Raw genomic sequence first — 20592 nt, 5'->3', positions numbered from 1 at the left:
ACTTTGATGTGCTTTCGAACTGCATGGTTGGCAGGAGCAGGGACCGAGCAACGGGAGCTCACCCAGTTGCGGGATTCAAACTGCCGACCTTCTGATCGGCAAGCTAGGCTCAGTGACTTAGACCACAGTGCCACCCGTGTCCCTCCTGGCCTCTTATACATAGGATTAAATAAATGCCTGCCAAAACTTTTATTACCTGCTCTCTCTGATCCATATTAACAGGTCCTTACAACAAGGGAACATGCAAATCAAGTACTCCCAATCAATGGAGAAATATATAAATATAATCTTTTAGTTGGACATAAGAGGTTGGCTCCAGCTAAATTGGTAAAAAAGTTCCATTGATGTCAATGAGAATTGTGCAATTAACTTAGTAATATACTTTTCATTTAAATTGTGACTTTCATAAGTAAGCTGGACCAAGAAAATAAAAGCTTGTTCACTTTATTCTGCATAAGCCATATGGATTATTCTCAGGAAAATAAACAGAAGCAAATAATAATAATAATAATAATAATAATAATAATAATAATAATAATAATAATAATTTATTATTTATACCCTGCCCATCTGGCTGGGCTTCCCCAGCCACTCTGGGCGGCTTCCAAAAGAATATTAAAATACTATGATACATCAAACATTAAAAGCTTCCCTAAACAGTGTACAATCATGTCAATGGTGAAGGCAGATGGTAGAGTAGTGTTGGGGGCTGCAGTCCTGAAGAGTGGAATTCCAAAAGCAGCAGGTATGAAACGGAGCAAGAAGAGAATTTCCTAGTAGATGTACCATCTGGATCACACAGGACTGAGAAAATGCATTAGTTTAACGCACACTTTGTATACTTGGATAAATTTTTTTTAGAGCTATAAACCAAAACAAAGAAGTCAAAGTCTTCCCTCTTGAAGATATAACCTGCATGGCTATTGGGGAATTAAAAAACATAGTTGAAATGAGCCTTTATACTGTTGTACACCACCCCAATCTGAGTGGTGCAAGATTACCAAACATTCAAAAAGGAAAGATATAGTAGTCATAGGGGACTTAAATTACCCTGGTTATCTGTTGGGACACACACTCGGCAAGAATGTAAGGTCCAACAAATTCCTCAATTGCCTTCTTCATTTCGCAGAATGTGGAAGAAGCATCAAGGGGGTAATCTCTCTTTGACCTGGTCCTCACCTACAAGAAGAAACTAATCTATAAAGTGGAAGTACAGGGAATCTTGGGAGGAAGTGATCACGTCCTCTTGGGATTCATTATACACCGGCAAGGTAAAATTAAGTACAGTTGCGCACGCACTCTAGACTTTAAGAAGACTGATTTCAGAAATGAAGCTTACAGAACTACTGGGTGAGGTCCCTTTGTCCGAAATACCCAAAGAGAATGGACGTCTGAGATGGACGGGAGTTTCTTAAAGGTGAAATACTGAATCCACACAATTCCAACAAGAAAGAAAGAAGAGTGAGAAGCACCTAAGAAAAACGGTGTGCCTGCATAAGGAACATATAGATGAGCTGAGAAGAAAGAAGGGAATGTGTAAGAAATGGAACAAAGTAGAAATCACGAAGTAGCCTACAGTTGTAGGAAGGTCAGGCAGGCCAAAGCTCAGAATGTACCCTGGCTTGCAGGGGCTTGGATTAGATGACTCTCAGGGTCTCTTCCAACTATACAATTCTATGATTTTATTATTCTAATTGGCAAACTTATTATGGAATTTCTTGTTGGACATCCTTTGCCTGTCCTTTTTACATTGCAGAGGAATTGCATTTGTTTTGCTGAACTACTATTTTACAAATATTAGTGAAGAGCTATCCCTCGGCCTCTTTCTTTATTAATGTTTCAAAAACAGTTCTTTCTCTGTTTCACCTTTGGTTATGTTCTAACCTATTCAGGTAGGTTCTCCTCTGGATAAAGTGAAATGGAAGAGGTCTATATTGCATTCTGTTTGTTCTTCATGTTTGAGGATGGGTCTAATTGTGGTATGAAATTAAACCCCTGGTTCTCCATTCTTGAAAGTATCCTAACCTCCCTCTTGTGTTAAATCTTTCATGTATTGAAACAGGTGTTGTTGGTGAAACATCTGATGTCCAACCACAAAACCTGCTAAGCTGGTGTGGGGACACCCTAACCTAGTTTCCTACTTTCTATTTCTATTCATGATCTCAGTTTAACATGCATAATTGAAATAAATGTTATGTACAAAGCAAAGTAAACAAGTAAATAGAACAAGGGATTATTTGGTTTGCATCTTGATAAACAGGATTGAGAATGTCAATTTGCTTAGGTTCACTTATGTAAATATACTGGATTGACCTTAGCTTCCAAACAAAATTATGCCACTAGGGATGTCAGGTGTTGTCAGGAGATATTTGATGTCCTACAGATGAATCAAGTACAAGAACGAAGAGAGTAGCCAATTAACAATACAATCAGTGCCTACATTTCTCTCTCATTTCTTTTAGTTCTTTCATTTTTAATGCTAGGCAAAGGCTATGTTTAACAGTACAATCCTATGCATGATTACAGTATGCCCTAGTGTTTTCAAAGCAGCCTACTTCCTAAATTTGCTTATCTTTTTAATATATTTACCTATGCCCATAACCAGTGCTTTTGCCTCTTTGGGAAATATATCAGTTCTACCTTAGCTGAGTATTAAACATAATTTCAAACAGAGCTGAGGGGAAAGGAAAGTGGGGAGGAAATTTAATCTAAAAATGCTCTCTACAACAGGGATGGGGAACCTGTGGCCTTCCAGATGTTGCTGGTGCTGATGCGAGCTGGAAGACTACAGATTCGCCCTTGCTATTGTACATCATGGGTGAGATTATCCTGATAATGGACTGTTATCTTGATGAGCATTGTTGTTGTTTTTATAAGGCTGCTGGGGGATACAATAGGCGGATAGTTTCCCTCACTTGAGAGATGCTGGCTGAGTTATTTTGATAGTGTTAGTGCAGAACAGTGTTCCAACGACAGAAACCCATTCCTTCTTAATTTAGTGGCTCTAAAGTCTCTTTTTATTTGATTGAAGTCTTCTGCCTAGGTGGCCCTAGAGCAGCTGTCCATTACAACATTGTTCCTATAAAACAAAATGGGGAATGTGTGACCTTTTCACGAGGCAGTTGTTTGGTTGATTGTTTCTCACAGGGACAGAAAATGTTTTGTGTCTATCTTGCCTTTACATTTCATCATATTGAATGGTCCAGACATCATCTAAATGATTGCTGGCTATTTAAACTGGTCACTTACAACATCTGTGTTCTAATCCTAGTGGGAATAAACATTTTCATGTGTAAATAGAAGTAGAAATAATGAGTGGACAGGAACTGTTGGGCAATTTTTTCCCTCCTCCAACTATCCCTAATACAAAAAACTGTGTTCTCTACATTGCTCCAGATCCCTGTGTCTGCTAGATTTAATGTGTATCAGTTTAATAGTAGTAGTACTACCTGACTTAAGAAATATACCTTCTGTATATCTTATCTTTTTGAACTACTGACCTGCAACAAAATGTTGCAGTGTGGAATGCTGCTGTGTAGGATTGTGGGTGGGGTTTTTTTTTGGGGGGGGGTACGTCTGTCATTCTTGGAATCCCCTTATGCACCAGTGGAGAACTTTTTGCCCTCCAGATGTTTGCTGAATTACAACTTCCATTATTCCTGGCCATTGGCTAATGGGAGTTGCATTTTTGCACAATGTTTAGCAGTAGCTAAACACTGGAAATAGATGCAGTGAATTATAGTTGGGAGTTGACCCTATTATAGTATAACCTGTTGGACAAAGTCTTCCACCACCTCATGACTTGTTAGATTTATTTTCTAAATTAAAAGAATTTTGATCTAAATTCTAACATTTATTTTATTAAAAAATAATGATTTAAAATTAAAAAGCACATGTGAATTGAAGAAGACAATTGAATACAATGACATTGGTGTGTATATTCACTCTCTGGTGTCCGCCTTTCCCTGAAAAGGTCTGGATGATTGAAAATATATTTGAATTCCCAAAGAGGAGCATCAAATGCTGTTTGCAGTGCACTGGCTCCATTGTGTCATATTGCAGCAGGATTCCTAGTGCCAGTGCATGGGGTCAGAGTTGTTTGACAGGGCATCAGAGTAAGAGATAGAAATAATCAGCACTCTGTCCCACACAGAGATGTCAAGATGACCTTCCTTCCAAGGTTCTAAAGAGCGCAGCAAGGGTGAACTTACTACTTTTTCAATGGGGTTTGCCATAAAGTCCCAGAACGTAACTGAGGAGTAAAGCTAAAGAGTATGAGGATTTTGAATTAAAACTTACGGAGCCACAAAGAGTGGTTTCCACAGCTGGAGAGATAAGCAGTTGGTTAATTTTAAAAAGCAGCCAACCTCTTTGGCTATGGGAACTGCGGCATGATACAAGGCACAGGCTGTCCGCGCAAATCACTTCTTTGGATCTGTGCCCTGATAATTTATTAAGGACAGGGAGGCCATCTGTATGTAGTTCCACTAAATGAATTCTGGCATATTTTGTTTCAGATACAGTACATTTATTTTAAATTGATTTTTTTTTGCATACCAAATAGCATCGTCTATTATTTATATTCTAAAGCGAGCCTGCCTGCACAACTTGTTGTCATGCACCAAGCTAAACACAGCCCACCAGATTGTTGCCTGCCGGAGAATTAGTAGGCCTTTGCTGTTTGCCCAACAAGGCAGAGATTGGGGGCAGGGGTGGAATTTATCAAGCACCTAGAATCCCACAAGAATGCCTAAACTTGATGAGTCACAAGTAGTAAAGTTATTTTTTTTAAAAAAACCCAATCTTTTGGAAAACCTTATGCCTGCACTATGCCTCTGTGTAGTATAATATTCCTGTATGTTCATAGGGTTCAGTGGTGTGTGCACACATGGGTGTGCCTCAGCTGTGCGAGTATTTGTTGCATGTACAAATTCAACAGAGAATGTGTACATTGACACAAAGAAATGGAGAATGTGCCTAAGCTAACAGCACAGGACAGGGGATTTTGTGCATTTTCTCTGCCTAGGCATTTTGCATATTGCCTGGGAAAAGTCTAAAATTGATGTGGAGGCTATTCATATTACACAGGCAACATACAAAACATTTCAGATAAATTTGCATTAGTTGGGGTTTATCCATCTTGGCTGAGTATTGAGTAAATTGTCTTATGATACTTTAAGTTTGTACACATTCTTCATATGAATGTAAGTTTGTACACATTCTTCATATGAATGTGCACAATTGTCAGTTGTTATGCAAATTTATTTGTCAATTCACACTACCCCCTACATGGTGCTATCTAAAGTTTCTGGGGCTGCTTATGATGATAATTTCATTTATACCCCACCTTTCTTCCAAGGAGTTCAAGGTAACGTACATGGTTCTCTGCCTCCTTATGACATAGATTAGGTGGGTGATCCAAGGTCACCCACACAATGAGCTTCATGGTCAAGTGAAGATTTGAAACCCGGTATCCCAGCTCCTAGCCTACAATTCTAACTACTACACCACAATGCAGACAAGAATATTAATCACTGAGCATAGGCAACCCCTCTAGCCACTGGGCTCTATGGACACAAGCAGAACTAATGTATGGTACCCTTTATCTATATTATTAAATTTTGTCATATCAAATGATTAAATTAAAACAGTGCATTAACCTTCAATAGAAACACATTTTCCTGATAGGTCAGAAGTAGTCATATGCAAAAGATAAATGTAAAATATTTTGATAAGTGATTGTAATGTATAATGAAAGATATACATATTTGAAAGATGAGTTACTGAGGCATTAGCGACCTAGAAATGTGATTAGACATCCATATTAATAAACACCTGTCACTATTGCATAACAGATGTTCCAAGAACATATCAAATGCAAATTCACGCGACTCCTTCACTGTGCGGTTAATTACATTACCTATCCTGCAATTTATTTGTTTTTATTTTGTTCCATTTCAGTTGCTAACTGTGGATTTATGAACGAGGGAAGTATTTTAGGAAGTTTTCGAACTTGTTCTTGCAGCGGGGTTTAAACATAATTCTGACACTCATCCAAATTGTGCTTTTTTTGTTTGAGCTTAGTTCTAAACTGAACTTGCTCTTTCAGAAAAGATTTATGCCTATATGCTGTAGGTGGTATCCACACCCTTGGAAATGAGTTTAGCCTATTTAGTCAACTTACCCAAAGTGAGTAAGCTGGTTAGTAAACAAGGAGAACTCAGGTTTGCTGGAAGTCTATATTGTTTTAACAACAAACCTATCTACTCAGAAACAAGTCCGATTGAGTTCAGTGGGGCTTACTTCCAGGTAAGTGGGCAAAAGACTTTAGACTTCAAAAAATCTTTTAAGCGAGTTCCATGTATGGTTCTACTCAGGCTCAAGTCACACCACACGCAGTTAACATCTTACTGCCACCTTACTGGCTTGAACCAATGTACTGAACACCGGGGATTAAATATCTAAATTTAGGAGTGTGAAGGTGGTGTGGGATGCTTAAGATTCACCTAAACCTTGCGGGTGGCACTTCTTAGAACCAGCTAGCTGTGCAAGTAGGCAATTTCTGCAGGCTTGTCCAACCCCACATTACCAGGAGAACATAAGAAGTGGGCTCAAGAAAGCTTGAGAATTTAAGATTAGAGGAAAGGACTGAATAATAATAATAATAATAATAATAATAATAATAATAATAATAATTGTTATTTATTCCCCACCCATCTGGCTGGGCTTCCCCAGCTACTCTGGGCAGCTTACAGCACATTAAAAAATTGTGAAAGATCAGACATTGAAAATTTTTCGATACAGGGCTGCCTTCAGATGCAAGCTCATAATAAAAGTATTGGGGGGACTGGAATACTATAACCAATTAAGATTCTCACTGCCATTGTGGCAGCTGCCTGAGCAAAAGCTGTGTGATGGGAGCTGTCCTGATCTCCTCCTATTATCTGTTGTGTCCTTGAACTAGGGTGGGGAGCTCATAATTGGAGAGCAAGAGCAGAGGTGTTGGTTCACTCTCATGGCATCAGGGGTAAGGTGAGGGAGTCCTTTGATTTGTTCTAGAGGAGAAGGAGTAGATGTGGAAGTCCATCCCCCGAGACTGAAAGGAACTTTTTCTTAGCCATCTTCAAAATCTGAGTGGTGGAAAGGTGGGTTAATCTGTTAAATAACTAAAATTCTTATAAATGAAATCAGCTGCCTTAGGAACAGCAAAATTTATTTTTCTAATGCTTTTCTTGCTCCCCTTTATCTCCCATATATTGATTACTTGTCCTGGTTTAGATCGTCTTTTCATTAGATATTGGTGTAGTTAAGTGGGAGGATGAAAATCTGGCCAATTTGGTACATAGGTAAAAAACAAAACAAAACCCCAACCTCAGGTGTTTTCAGCCATGAAGGGTTACCAGGACCAACTGTGACTTTTCCTTTCCTAAAAAACTCTAGTTTGATAATATGGCCTGGGAACCCATGGCCCTCTAGAAGATGAGGGATCACAACATCACGAGGGCCACATGTTCCCCATCCCTGTTTCAAAGCATAAAATTGACGGTTCAGCAGGTGCTATTAGCACCAATGGCAATAATCACAGTGCAATCTTGTTCCAAGGGTGCATTATTGGCAGAAACAACGATGGGCATCAGAGAGTAGCTGCTGATTAAAGCGAAGCTGTAGCTTGCAAAACCTGCACTTCCCCCCATAAAGCAAAAGGAAAGAGGAAAACTAGTGTTCTTGTTGGCAGTATACATTGGTTGTATATAATGATAGTTGTTTCTTATAATTAGATAGATAGATAAATAGGTAGGTAGAGTGTGCAGTATTGAAACTAGCGTAAGTTATGGTCCAGCCCAAAGCTGTGCACCATTAAGGCCCCCAGATTTCAATCCGAGAGATTTAAAGAGTAGAATTTAAATTATCTCATTAAAATATGTGGGACTTCAAAGTGCTGGGCTGACTTGTGCTCTTAGCTATTAAAAAGAAGGCAGAAAGTCACCTGTTGGATATTCTTTCAGTACAGGAGTAGATGACTTACTTGATCATAGGCTGTTCTTGCTCTATTCTAGCAAAATTATGCTTCCTAGGTATCTGTCTTTACTGACATTATTTTGTTGCTGATGTTATTTTAGCATTATTTGCAAAACACATCAATATACCATGTCAGGGTTTGCTTGTGCCTCTATGACACTGGAAGCTGATTCACATAATCTTATTTTTCTGTGGCTGACTAGAGACCACAGAAAAGAATTTTGTAATTCTTGCTGAACAGATTGGGCTTGTCATTCCTTTAGCCAACTTATTATTAGAGCTGAGTTTGACAGCTGAGAGAGAGAATTTACTTGCATGCAAAGGATTAAATCTAATTCTAAATAAATAAACGTAACAGCATATATCCAAGTCTCTTGCAAATTGCACAAGCAGTTTTGATACTGGGTTTTACATTGAAAAGCCACAAAATGATCTTAAAAGCCAAAAAGATTAAGTTCAGAACTCAGCAACCCACTTACAATATTCACACCCCCTGTAGTATCACAATTGAAGATAATAATCGCTTTCTGTATTTTTCAGTAGAGCTGGTACTCCCCCCCCCCCATCTTTATTTGGCAATTAATGAGGGTTGGATAAAGCTTTTACGATGCACTCTTGCTCCCATGAGCATTCCAGAAAATGTGGTGCTAGGAGGCTGCAGAGAGCTAGAAGGTTTAACTTTAAGGGCAGGAGAAATGTGGCAAGGCCAGGAAGCTATGAAGAGCTTCACAATTAAAATGAGCAACCACAACACTTTAGTTAAAGCCACGCCATACATTTAAAGCTCTGAAACCTGAGAAACCAGGGTTCAAATCCCCACTCAGCCATGCAGGTCACTGCCAGGATTTGGGCCAGTCACTGCCTCAGGTTAACCTGCCTCACAGGGTTGTTGTGAGGAAACAAAATGGGAGGGGAAAGATCACATGTGCTGCATTGAGCTCCTTGGAGGGATGGTGGAATATAAGAATAAATAACAATATAAATTATACTTGCATTTGTGAGGCTGGGATAGTAAAGTATGGTCCAGGGCACAAAGGTACCTTTCTGGCTGGCAACACGTGGGCATGAAGAGCAGTCTTTTCTCTCTCTCCTTCAGCATGCAAGGGGCATGCTAGCCAGTTTCTCTCCCATCCAGGTGGGCGACATCAGCATGAGGTCACTATGGCCAGTTCCTCCCCTTCAAGCAGGCATCATCAACACAAGAGCAAATGTCCTCAGTGACCGGCGAAATGCCTGTGGGAAGAAGTCAAAGCTGAGTGCATACTGCCTCTGATAGTGGAGGTAGAGCATAGGTATTGATAGCCTTATCCTTTATGAGTACTAAAGAATAATAACAATAATAATAATAAACTTTTTTTTTATCCCGCCCTCCCCGGCCAAAGTCTGGCTCAGGGCGGCTAACATCATGTATATAACATTGGTATAAAATCAAACAATAATTAAATCACCTCCTAAAAACAGGTCAAAATCAAATTAAAGTCTAATTAGATGTCTTTCTGCAGGGTTAGGGTTGGGAACAGGGTAAAAGAGCAAGAGAATAAGTAAGGAAGATGGTTAGTGAGGGAGGCAGCACACACTGAAGAGCAGAATGTGGGAGTAGAAAGAGAAGTTATGTCGGAAAGAGCAACCAGTGCTCCCCTTTTAGAAGTGCCACTTACTCCAACTCATAGGGAACCTAGGGGAACCCCAACAGAAGAAGGCTAACCCCAGCAGCTTGGAAAGGGGAAAGAATATGGGGTAGAATTAGCCACAAACAGACTGAGACAGGGAGATTACTAGAAGTTGCAGAGCAAAAGTAAATGTGATCAAAATAAAAGCATAACCAGCTAAAAGTGAGGGAGGAGTAAAATAAAGAGACAAGATTTAGAACATGAGGGTTATGATTTGGGAAGCAAACCCTGGAGGAAACAACCTAGAAATAGCAGCAGACATGAGCTCAGAGCAACAGCCCCGTTTAGTAATTGTTTTCCCACCGCACCCGAGTTCTCCTGACTGTGTATTGGCCGAGTTGTGGCATCCTCCAACAAAGCCCTGTGGCCTGGCTTCTCTGTGTGAGTCACACTCTTGCGTGATGGATTTGCAATGTCACTTGGCCAGCATGGGGCCAATCAGTGCGCTTCTCCTTCTACCCAGCCCCCTCTGGCTTTAAATTGCTATGTAGCTTTGAATCTCAGCCTCAGGGCAGACAGCTATGATACAATATTAAAACTTAATTTTGTTTGCTTTCTATTTTGCTTTCGTTAACACAATATCTCAAATGAAGTTGAGCAAAGTGGAGCAGAGAGCGCTCCCTGGCATTTTTGCATGCCTAATGAAACTGAAACTGCCCTTGCCTACAGGCTTCTGAGGCAGCTAAGTTGAGCTCAGTATTTTCAGACAAGAGGGAGGGAAGGGCTTTCCTCACAGGAACAGTTCTCTTCCTCCTTCTCACAGGAACAATTAATTTAAATTTTTGAATTCTATACAGTTAGCTGTGGGAAGTGAAGTGCAGCCAGCTATCCTAAGGCTTAAACAACAACAACAACCCAACAGGTTAAATAAAAGGTGGGATGACACCTTTTTCATAAAGGCTCCTCCATCTGCACAAAAGTTTACAGCACTTTAAACAGCCATGTCTTCCTCCAAAGATTCCTGGGAACTGTAGTTTGTTAAGGGTGCTGAGAGTTGTTAGAAACACCAAGTCCCCTCAATTCCTCTTCCCAGGGAAATTCCCAGCATTATGATGACGTGTTATTTAAATTGTTGTTAAATTCACCAAATTGAATGTTTAACTGAGTAACATTATACACATACATGCATGTATTTATACTGTAGCCTGTGGATTGCCTTTGGTTTCCAGAAGCCATCTGCAATATATTTGCGCACTATATTATTATTATTGTGACACTTGCTATCTTAACTCTGAAAAATCTCACACTACACATTCACAGGTGAGTAGGGATGGTAGCAAATTCCATCAGAAAAGGGAATGAGAGTGGAGATTCTCACAGTTCAAATGTTTGTCCATGATGAGGAATGGAAATCACTGAAGCCAATACAAGCAGTCTTCACTATCGTGATTCTTTAGTGTGCAAACATTACACAAATAATTGTGTTATTTTCTACATTGTGTTCCCTGTTGAAATGTATTGCATTTATTTATGTAATTAATCACATAAGTTTCAGCCATAGCTGATAGTGAGATCCATTAATGTTTTTAATGGAAGCTGAAAAGTAGCAGAATAGATGATTCCATGGCAGAATGGAAATGATGCCCTCCTTACATCCCTCCAGGAGGGTCCCTATTGCCATCTTGAAATACTGTGGGGGGAATCCTGTGGCAAGTTAGCTGGTCAGTAACATCTATATTATCCAATGTTACAACTGTCTCAGTCATAAATACAGTTTAATAGTGTTGACCAAAAAGATTTAAAAGCAAAAGGGCACACTAATAACATTTTCTTGCAATTGCTGAAGTCATGTGAGTAACAAGATTAGAAGCAACATGATGATAAAAAGGCAGGTCAGCTGTTTATAGACCATCAGTTATAAACATGCTGATTGCTCAATTACATTTAGGTGTATAATTTATTTAATCCAGATAACTTCACTTCATTCTTTCAGAATAAATGCTCTATTTCAAAAATGCTACTTCTCTCTAGAAGGGTTCCTTCCTACCTGACAGAGATTGCCCGTCTCATAGTAGGAGTTTGTAAATGTTGTGCAGGCCATGAATTGCTCTCTTTCATTCTCATTCATGTTAAAAAATTAGGAGAAAAGCATTCATTTGTTTCTAATCACTTTTTATTATTATCAATGCAAAAATATTTGTTTTTGCAGTTTTCAAAAGGCGTATTAGACACTCCAGGGAATCAGATTAATATAAACTGATCTTCTGTTTCATTTTGCTACCTTGTGCTTGAGATGAAGAACTAATTTCCCTCCTATGTCTGATCTTAAAATAATTTTAGTATAGTTCAAATTGTAATCGCTGTTGGTGTGCATTACTAAACTCACTTATTTGGAAATAAATTCAATTGAAATCAGTAGGATTTGCTTTAAGGTAAATAAGTGTGAGCTGCAAACAGAGTGTACCTTCAGCATGTTGACATAGAAAAATGAACATATGAATTTAACAGAGGATCATATGCAGACTCTCATAACACAACAGCCATTTTTATATGTGTTCTTATGTAGCTTGATAAAACCTGTGAATGGGCTCCCTCTTCCTTAGATTTTGCCCCTGTGGTCCCTGATACTGGTGATCCACTGCACAAAAAAGGGGCAACATTTGGAGAAGGGTAAAACAAAAACAAGGGTGGGGATGGGAAAAGCACTTCTCCCATGAAGGCCCCCCATGGGAAATAACAGGCTCCCCTCACTTGGTTTTTGCCCCTGCAGCACCTTATTTCCCCACTTTTCCATTCCTTTAAGGATGTGAAATAAGCCACATGGGAAACGTGTGATTTTAATCCATGCCTCAGAATTTTGAGGTTTACAAAATCTCACTTCCCCTTTGAAATTTGGTACATCTTTCCAGATCAACAGAAGTATCAGAAAACATTTGTACACCTGTTCCTCAAAATGGAAGATTCAAATGGGGTGGGGGGAGAGATCAAGCTATTCACACACTAACTAGGAAGCATAAATCAGAGGCACCCTATTACGCCATTACCCTATTACGCTAGAAAAGATAATTTTATGTTTAACTGTTGTCAGGAGTTTTAGTTAACCCAGCACAGAGCAGACATAACTTCATATTGGATGGAAGGATGTGGAAGTTCTGTTGCCCTTGAATCATCCTTTGGACAATTTCCAGTAGGCGCCAATAGAGATGTGACGGCCCAAGTTAAAAATACAAAAATGGGAGTAGTCAGCCCCCCCCATTTTTTCTTGTCCCCCCTCCCAACAAAAGTTTTCATCTCTCTAGGATCCAGAAGTGACATTAATCTTTCTTGAAAACTGCAAATGGCATGCATTTGTTTGGTAAACAAGTTCTTTCCAGGATTCAGCTCAAACCCCACCCTTTTCAGGTACAACTGCCAGGTCCAGTCCTAACCCTTCACCATCCATATCAATTGCCGAGTAAAAAGCATTGTCCCACCTTGCCACATACATTTAGTCCATCCAGTAAAACTGACATTTAACCAAAATGGAGGTCTGAAATGCCCATCAAATACTTTTTGTGTGTCTGCTTCTAAGCCTGCCAGACTCTGCCCCAAGGCCCATTTAGTGGCCAGGGTATAGGAGTCTGCTATCTTTGTCATGAAAATAAATGCTCATGAGGCATTTGTCTTTTCAATGACAAAATACAAGCACTATTTCAAAACAGAAAAGTTGGGAATAGCTGACAGAGTTATTTACAGAGGAAGAAGGAGAAGTGCAGGTATGTTTAGTTATTTATTTTGCAAGCCTTGTTGAATCCTGAGGGAGTCACAGTGAGATCTAACAAAGATAAGAGACATTGAGCTTGAAACCAACATGAAATATCTCAACGTCTGTATCTGAAAGAAAGAAGCACTGATAGCAGATGATCCCGGTAGGAAAAATTGCTTTAAATGACAGAACATATTCAACTAGCAAAGTGTTATATTTAAAGGGTTTAATGTCAGTGAGAGTTACATCCCTCTGCAAAGGTTATTTCTAATCCTTTCCCACCCCTGTAGTTACATAGTCTAGAGTGAACAGATCTCTATCTAGACTTAAGTAGCTACAATTGCCAACTGCACATCAGGCACAATCTAGTCATGATTTGAATGGTTGGGGTCAAATGGGTGTCTTCCCACAGAAAGAAGGGCATTCTTAACTGAAACGGGGGGGACGACGACGACAAATTTTTCTCTCCCCTGCCCCTAAAGGTCTCCCAATCCTCCAGATCAAATTGGGGGGCTGCAGGAGGGAGAAGGGATAACCAAAAATTGCTTCATTGCCCGGTCCATTGATTGATAGCTACCCTTCCATTAGCAGAGCAACACCCATTTGATTCCATCCCTAAGGCTTAGTCGTTTCTTAACTTCTGCCAGATTTTGCCCATTGTGTTCATAGAATTTTCACAAACTTGAATGCTACTGACTTTAAACGAATAAAATAAAATTCACACCTTTTGCCTTTATTACTCCCACACTTTCCTATAGAAGCCTTTCCAGTGTCTCTTTGGCATTTATTGTATCCACAAGTAAGAGAAAAACAGAGGATGGACCATATTTTGGAGTGAAGCCTATATCCTTACCCCCTTTCCCACCTGTTCATTTGCACCTGCCAGAGTCTCTCCCCTTGTCTTTCCCACTCCCCAAATTAATTGCATTTGTGAAATGGTTGAGTCACAATGGTCTGTTTCTAGGTAGAAACTTCGTATGTAATCTTAATGCTTCAGAGCAATTGGCAACAGCAGAATGATATTGCTTAAAAAATATGGCCCATTTGTGTTTAAAGTTCATCCTTAGAATGGCCACTCATGGATCATAAAAAAGAAAACATTCTTCATTTAAAAAAGGCACAAAATGTGCAAAAATTACAAGTGCTGATATATATGTACAGATGCAAAATTAGAAATAATTTAATTGAAATTGAAATACAGGAATCTCACCATAGTGAGGAAGAGATAACCATGTGCCTGCTCAGTCTGCTACCCAGGAATGCCACCTGCCCATGGGCTACTTTTAGATCCTGCTGTTCTTCTTTCGTATGGTTCTTTAACTCTAAACTGGACTCGGAGCAGACAGCCCCTTGAACAGAGGAATGTCCTCTGTAAAGTAGGACACCTGCCCACCCTATTCCTGCTCATTGTCTCTGCCAAAAATAGCAAGGTGGAAGAAGCGAGAGAGAAAGCAGCAGTTTTGAAAGAAAATGTGTTTCTAGGTCCATCAGCTATTTCAGTTTATAAGAATTTACCCCTAGCAAAAGTATTATTTACCTACAACTAGCCGGGGGGGGGGGGGAGATCAACTGATGAAACCTTTTGCAATTAGAAAAAATAATTCTTGTTTGCTAAAAGTTTTCAAATTCCTTTCAGATTCTATTTCAGCATGCCTTACAACACATGCTGAAATACAATACAATTTTTCTTCATTGACTTTGATTTAAACTGAATACATCTAACAGTTTTTTAAAGCTTCTCTGTAGCATTTTATGCAAATATATATTAGTTAAAAGTTGCCACATCTTTTTCTTTTCTTTTAAAAAAATATTTTTAGGAGTTCTTAAGTTGTATTCACAATATCACAATTTGAATGACCTTTAAAAAAACAAGCACCCAAGATAATGCAAATCTATGTGTAATACAAAACCAGAATATTCTGAGGGCAATATGTTACTTAGTAGGAAATGTACTGTTCCATTTTATTCCTTCTTCTGTCTTAGTGGCATTCAAATCTATCACACTGTGACTAAGAATTAGGAAAATCAGTCTTGGATGAAAATCAAACAAAGGCCCAGTGCAGAGGAAGGATTTAGCTTTAGAAGGTCCTTGGTCTACTTCACTTGAGGATGAAAAATGAGCAAGCAGAAGCACTCGGTGAGGCTCTCAGCTTGTTCCTAAGCTGTCTTTGTAAAAATGACAGCAGAGCCTGCCCACCTATGACGCAGGTGAAGTGCCAGCCTCAGGTGGTGGAAGTGCAAGAGGTGGTGCTTCATCCATGCCACCACCAAGGAGGCATTCCAGTGTGCGTTGCCACTCATCTTCCCTACCCCCAGGCCGAACGCTCTGGCTCCCACTGAGTTCAGCAAGAGCCAGGACATTCATCTATGCTGTTTGCCACTCAGCACTCTGCAATGCAGGCAACACTTAGGGGAGCACTCTCTGGCTCCTGCTGACTTTGGCAAGAGCTAGGGTGTGGTGGTGGCAGAAGGGAGGCATGCTTGGGCAGGGCCAAGAGGTGGCAATTCCCATTTAGCCTGAGTTGACAAAATGGGGCAGTCACCCCTGAATAACAGATAGGTTGCGGGTCTCTAGGGCCATGATGCTGATGGGATCAGGGAAGTAGGTAGCAGAGGATGAGGACAAACCTGCATTCTCAAAAACTGTTGCTGCTGCTGTACTAGGAAGGAAAGAGCAAAGTACACAGTGGACCCTCTGGATACGAACTTAATTCATTCTGGGGGTCAATGCGCAACCTGAAAAGTCCAGAACAAGAGGCACTGCTTCTGTGCATGTGTGCGGTGCGCTTCTGCGCAGAAACCTGGAAGTATACACTTCTGGGTTTGCCACATTCGCAACCTGAAAGTTATGTTACCCAAAGGTAACGTAACCCGAGGTACCACTGTAGTTCAAATATAACTAAATTTAACATAATGCCACAGTGATGACCTAGGGGCAATAGGGACAGGCCAGGAGCTATTATATTGGGTCCCCTAGAAAAAGAAATTATCAGGCTATACTTTCTAAACTTTATTCCTGGTGACGTCCAGGGAATCATTACAATACTTGCCTGCATGAAATGTAAGCTGCATTGTTTGCTTTTGAGCAGAACATAATTAGAAAGGTATGATCTCTTTCCCCTCAATCAAAGCGTTGAATGGCTAAAACCAGATTCTACTGGATAATTTATAATTCACTGTGAATCTGTCTCCGGGAGCATTCATTTATTAGAATAATTGAAAGTGTGGCATTTGCAGAATGGTTCTTCTTGTGTTTAAGATGTACTGTTCCTTCATTTCTAGATTTGACCAATTTAGGTGTAGATGAGTGGCACTAATAGTCACATATTGAGGTAAATGTGGCATGACACGGGACTGGGAAAATGTCACATACAGTGGTACCTCAGGTTACAGACGCTTCAGGTTACAGATTCCACTAAACAAGAAATAGTACCTTGGGTTAAGAACATTGCTTCAGGATGAGAACAGAAATTGTGCGGCGGCAGCACGAGGCCCCATTAGCTAAAGTGGTGCTTCAGGTTAAGAACAGTTTCAGCTTAAGAACGGACCTCCGGAACGAATTAAGTTCTTAACCCGAGGTACCACTGTAATCACTTACTTATTGATAATTTCTTGCACTCAGTTACCAAAACTTCCTATGCTCCCCGAGATGCCATTTATAGATTTCCACAACTTTACTGAGGATCAGACCAAGCCATTTTGCCACCTGAGAAAAGTCAGGACCCACGACCACCGCACCAGCAGCTATCACTTACTGCAGACGCTGCCCTGAATCTTATGAGACGTTGCCAAAGTGTGCGGCCTGGCAGCTGCCATCAACAGGAGGCTGAGTGGCAAGGGTTGCCTGCAGTAGCTGGCAAGGGGGTGCCCTTGCTCTGGCAGCCTAGCTGGTGGGTTTGTTACACTGTCCCTTTCCAAGTCACGTGGTCAGCATGACTAAACCACTTCTGGCGCAACGGAACACTGTGACAGAAACCAGAGCGCACAGAAACGCTGTTTACCTTCCTGTTGCAGCAGTACCTATTTATCTACTTGCACTGGCTTTCTTTCAAACTGCTAGGTTGGCAGGAGCTGGGACAGAGCAACGGGAGCTCACCCCGTCGCGGGGATTCGAACTGCTGACCTTCTGATCAGCAAACCCAAGACTCAGTGGTTTAAACCACAGCGCCATTCATGATAAGAGTGGCCCAGAGCACACACATCTCCCGCAAAGCACTCTTTCCTCCAGATCAGATCCAGGCGAAGAGAAGGTGACAACGTGCAGACCAGGAAGACAGGGCAGCTCTTGTCACACTATTACTGCCCCAGACAGCAGTCTTGATGGCAGTTTTAATCCTCACAGGAAGGAGCTTTGATTGTATTGGTAGCATATATGCTAAGGTAGGAATTGGGCCAGTGTGACTTCTGGAAGCGGCTTGATATATTTTAAAGTAAAACAACTGCCTTTTGATTGGAAAGGATTGCATGGCTATCAATTCAAGAAAACAATGAAACATATTGGACACAGCTTCAGTAAAGGAATTTTTTTTAGAAAGCCAGGAAGAAGGTTTGCCTTTAATTCTCAAACAACTGTTGTCTAGTTAACTCCAGTACTGCAATTAGTGATGTAAGGTGAGAATATTCTCTGGAGAATATTCTGGAGAATGTGAATATTCTTCTAGAAAATTCTCCGGAGAATATTCTCCACAAACTGTAAATTATAATGTGAGAACCAGTTTTGCAATCCACATTAAAAAAATCTAGTAAATAAGAAGTCAATCTGTGATATTGCCAGTTTAAGTAATGAATAATGATTTTTTGATCCAGTTACATTACTGGACATTGTGTCATTCACCATTGGCAGTTCTGAAATGTGAGTTACAGAAAAAAAAGTTTTAAAAATGCTATTCACTTAATTTGATGAACATTTGAATTTGTATGTATTTCAACTATATGTAATAGCCTTTCCCCCCCCTATTTTGGTGTGACCTTATTCTTAGCAATTCTATATCCTTGGCCATATAGTGTGATATTTTTTTTTACAGTAGCTTTAATGCTTTATACACTTAAAGTCCCTAGGCCTAGGCAATTATGTGTAACAGCATGTGAAGTAACCTTGAGTTAAACAGTTGACGTTTCTATATTTTTATTTAGTGCCAGTAACTGGTTTTTACGGTGCCATTCAATGGTACAAGGTGCCATTTACCAGAGATTGACATACGGAAATGTATTATCATATAATGATAATATATTTAATGTTAATGGCTTCTTTTTTATATGTATGCATATAGTTTTGTTTATCAAGCTGTGTTTTAAGTCACCAAAACAGTTATTAAGTGTTAGAGCTATTAGAAGCACAAGATAGCCTATTACCGAATTTACTTTTATCAAACTTTTAACACGCCAATTGTATTCTTTGACTTGTCCTATAACATGTACATGTTCTAATAGAAGAATAAAATACGATTAAACTACTGAGTTTCCTTATATCAAACCTTAACATGACAATTACTGGTGCCATCACCCTAGAATGGTCTAACTTTAACTATAAAACATGTTTTACTTTTTAATTTGATACTTGCAAGTGACAAGTAGGTTTGTGCTTATGTATTTTCACTTTACTAAACAAGTTTCCCTATATGTCAACAGTGCTGACCTGCTGACCAGTAAGAAAGTTTTCTAGATTCCCCCCACTTTATATCAATTTTATTAGTGTTGTACTGAAAATATACCGTGTACATATGCTTATTAAAGAACGTACTCATGTAGCGGACCTGAGGTTTTTTTAATATTCCTTTTACTTTAAAAGCTACATTTAATACATACACAACATAATTAAAATTCAAAGCTGATGGTAAATATACGTCATTCACATTGAATTTTCAGTTTCAAGTTTGGTGCAAAAAATCAAAGAATGTGAATTCACTGCATCGCCCCATTGAATAAAAGTATCTGTACAGTTTTTGGTTGCCATCTGAACAAGTTTACCCATGAATAAACATGTATATTAACTAATTTTCAATGCATTAAAATTATATCATTTTCAATGCATTAAAATAAGTATTCTCCTATTTTAAATGAAAATTCTCTAATATTCTCATTAATCAAGAATATTCTCAAGAATATTGTCCAAAAGATGATTCTCAAGAACTTAACATCACTAATTGCAATACATACTTAATTCATTATATTTATTGCTTTTCTTTTTTAAGGGGTAGAGGCCCACTGAAGAATACATCAGATGTTATTAATGCAGCAAAAATGATCTCAGAGTCAGGATCAAGAATGGATATGCTTGCAAGACTAATTTCTAATCAGGTATGTATAATAATTTGAACACAGTAGTTAACACAGTAGTTGATGAAAAGAACTGTTACCATGCTTCATACCTTCATATTCTTTGTATTTGTGGCTCCCTTCATCTAAAGTCTAGTTTCTGTGTCAGAAGAACACCTAAGAATTATCACAGCTGGCAAACTGTGGCATAGTAAACTATTATACCAGGAGTACATAAGCCACATCAATATTTGCCAATGAACTGTCTTGGTCAAATGACTTTAAAACCCTGTCACTCCTTTCATAAAATTTTCCATTGTTTCATTGAGATGTTACCTCAATGTTACCCTACTTTTTCAATTGAATTATTATAAGCTGTACACTGGAATTGATGTGCAGTTAAATTAAAATGGAAGAAGAAATGACACATTAATTTAATTTCTCTTATATCAGGAATAAGAATTCGTTCACTTTTTAGATGCAGTCTAGCTAGTCTAAAAATAAAAGGCTACATATCAAGGATACTTGTTTAGTATAAACTAAACTTTACGATTGTGCTGCCACCAGTTCACTCAGTAGCAGTACCTCAGTTTTTGAAAGCAATCAGTTCCGGAAGACTTTTCGAGTTCCGAAACGTTTGAAAACCAAAACTCAATAGTCGACAAGCTAGGCTTGAAGGCCTTGCACTCAGCAGAAGCTGCGTTTCCAGTCCGACTTCCGAGACATGTTCAAAAACCAAAGCATTTGCTTCCGGGTTTATAGCGTTCAAGGTCCGAAACATTCGTCAACGGAGACGTTTGAAAACCGAGGTACCACAGTATAGTATAGTATTTCTTTAATGCTATTTAGCATATTTATATACCATCCTTCCTACCGAAAGAGCTCATGAAGGCAAAATACAAGCCACAAAACAATAAAACCTTATTAAAAACCATTCCAATGCAGATGCAGACTGGGAAATAT

At 39.3% G+C, this 20592-nt stretch overlaps 2 protein-coding genes across 31 annotated transcripts in view; one reads left to right on the top strand and one right to left on the bottom strand.

The window, feature by feature from the left end:
• The window catches only part of LOC310706620 (uncharacterized protein), a 447399-nt gene that overhangs the window by 14806 nt on the left and 412001 nt on the right, over positions 1–20592 (bottom strand). For 18 of the 23 annotated variants that reach the window (XR_014525946.1, XR_014525947.1, XR_014525948.1 and 15 more), the window contains one exon: positions 9060–9252. Coding sequence is in view for 19 of the 23 variants with exons in the window: in XM_083502961.1 (XP_083359087.1) it covers positions 9179–9252 (74 nt within the window). In the remaining 4 variants the exon portion in view is untranslated. Of the gene's footprint in view, positions 1–1340; positions 1426–1454; positions 1515–9012; positions 9253–20592 lie in introns of those variants that run through there. The other 5 variants (XM_083502962.1, XM_083502966.1, XM_083502950.1 and 2 more) reach the window with 3 other exon arrangements.
• CTNNA3 (catenin alpha 3) overlaps positions 1–20592 on the top strand; it is a 541298-nt gene that overhangs the window by 505846 nt on the left and 14860 nt on the right. For 7 of the 8 annotated variants that reach the window (XR_014525905.1, XR_014525906.1, XR_014525907.1 and 4 more), the window contains one exon: positions 19566–19671. Coding sequence is in view for 5 of the 8 variants with exons in the window: in XM_083502498.1 (XP_083358624.1) it covers positions 19566–19671 (106 nt within the window). In the remaining 3 variants the exon portion in view is untranslated. Of the gene's footprint in view, positions 1–1129; positions 1268–19565; positions 19672–20592 lie in introns of those variants that run through there. The other variant, XM_083502500.1, reaches the window with a different exon arrangement.

The sequence above is a fragment of the Podarcis liolepis genome (assembly GCF_965112155.1).
Source record: "Podarcis liolepis genome assembly, chromosome: 5".
Lineage (NCBI taxonomy): Eukaryota > Metazoa > Chordata > Lepidosauria > Squamata > Lacertidae > Podarcis > Podarcis liolepis.
Note: the sequence above shows the minus strand (reverse complement) of the source record. Positions and strands in the feature narration are given on the sequence as shown.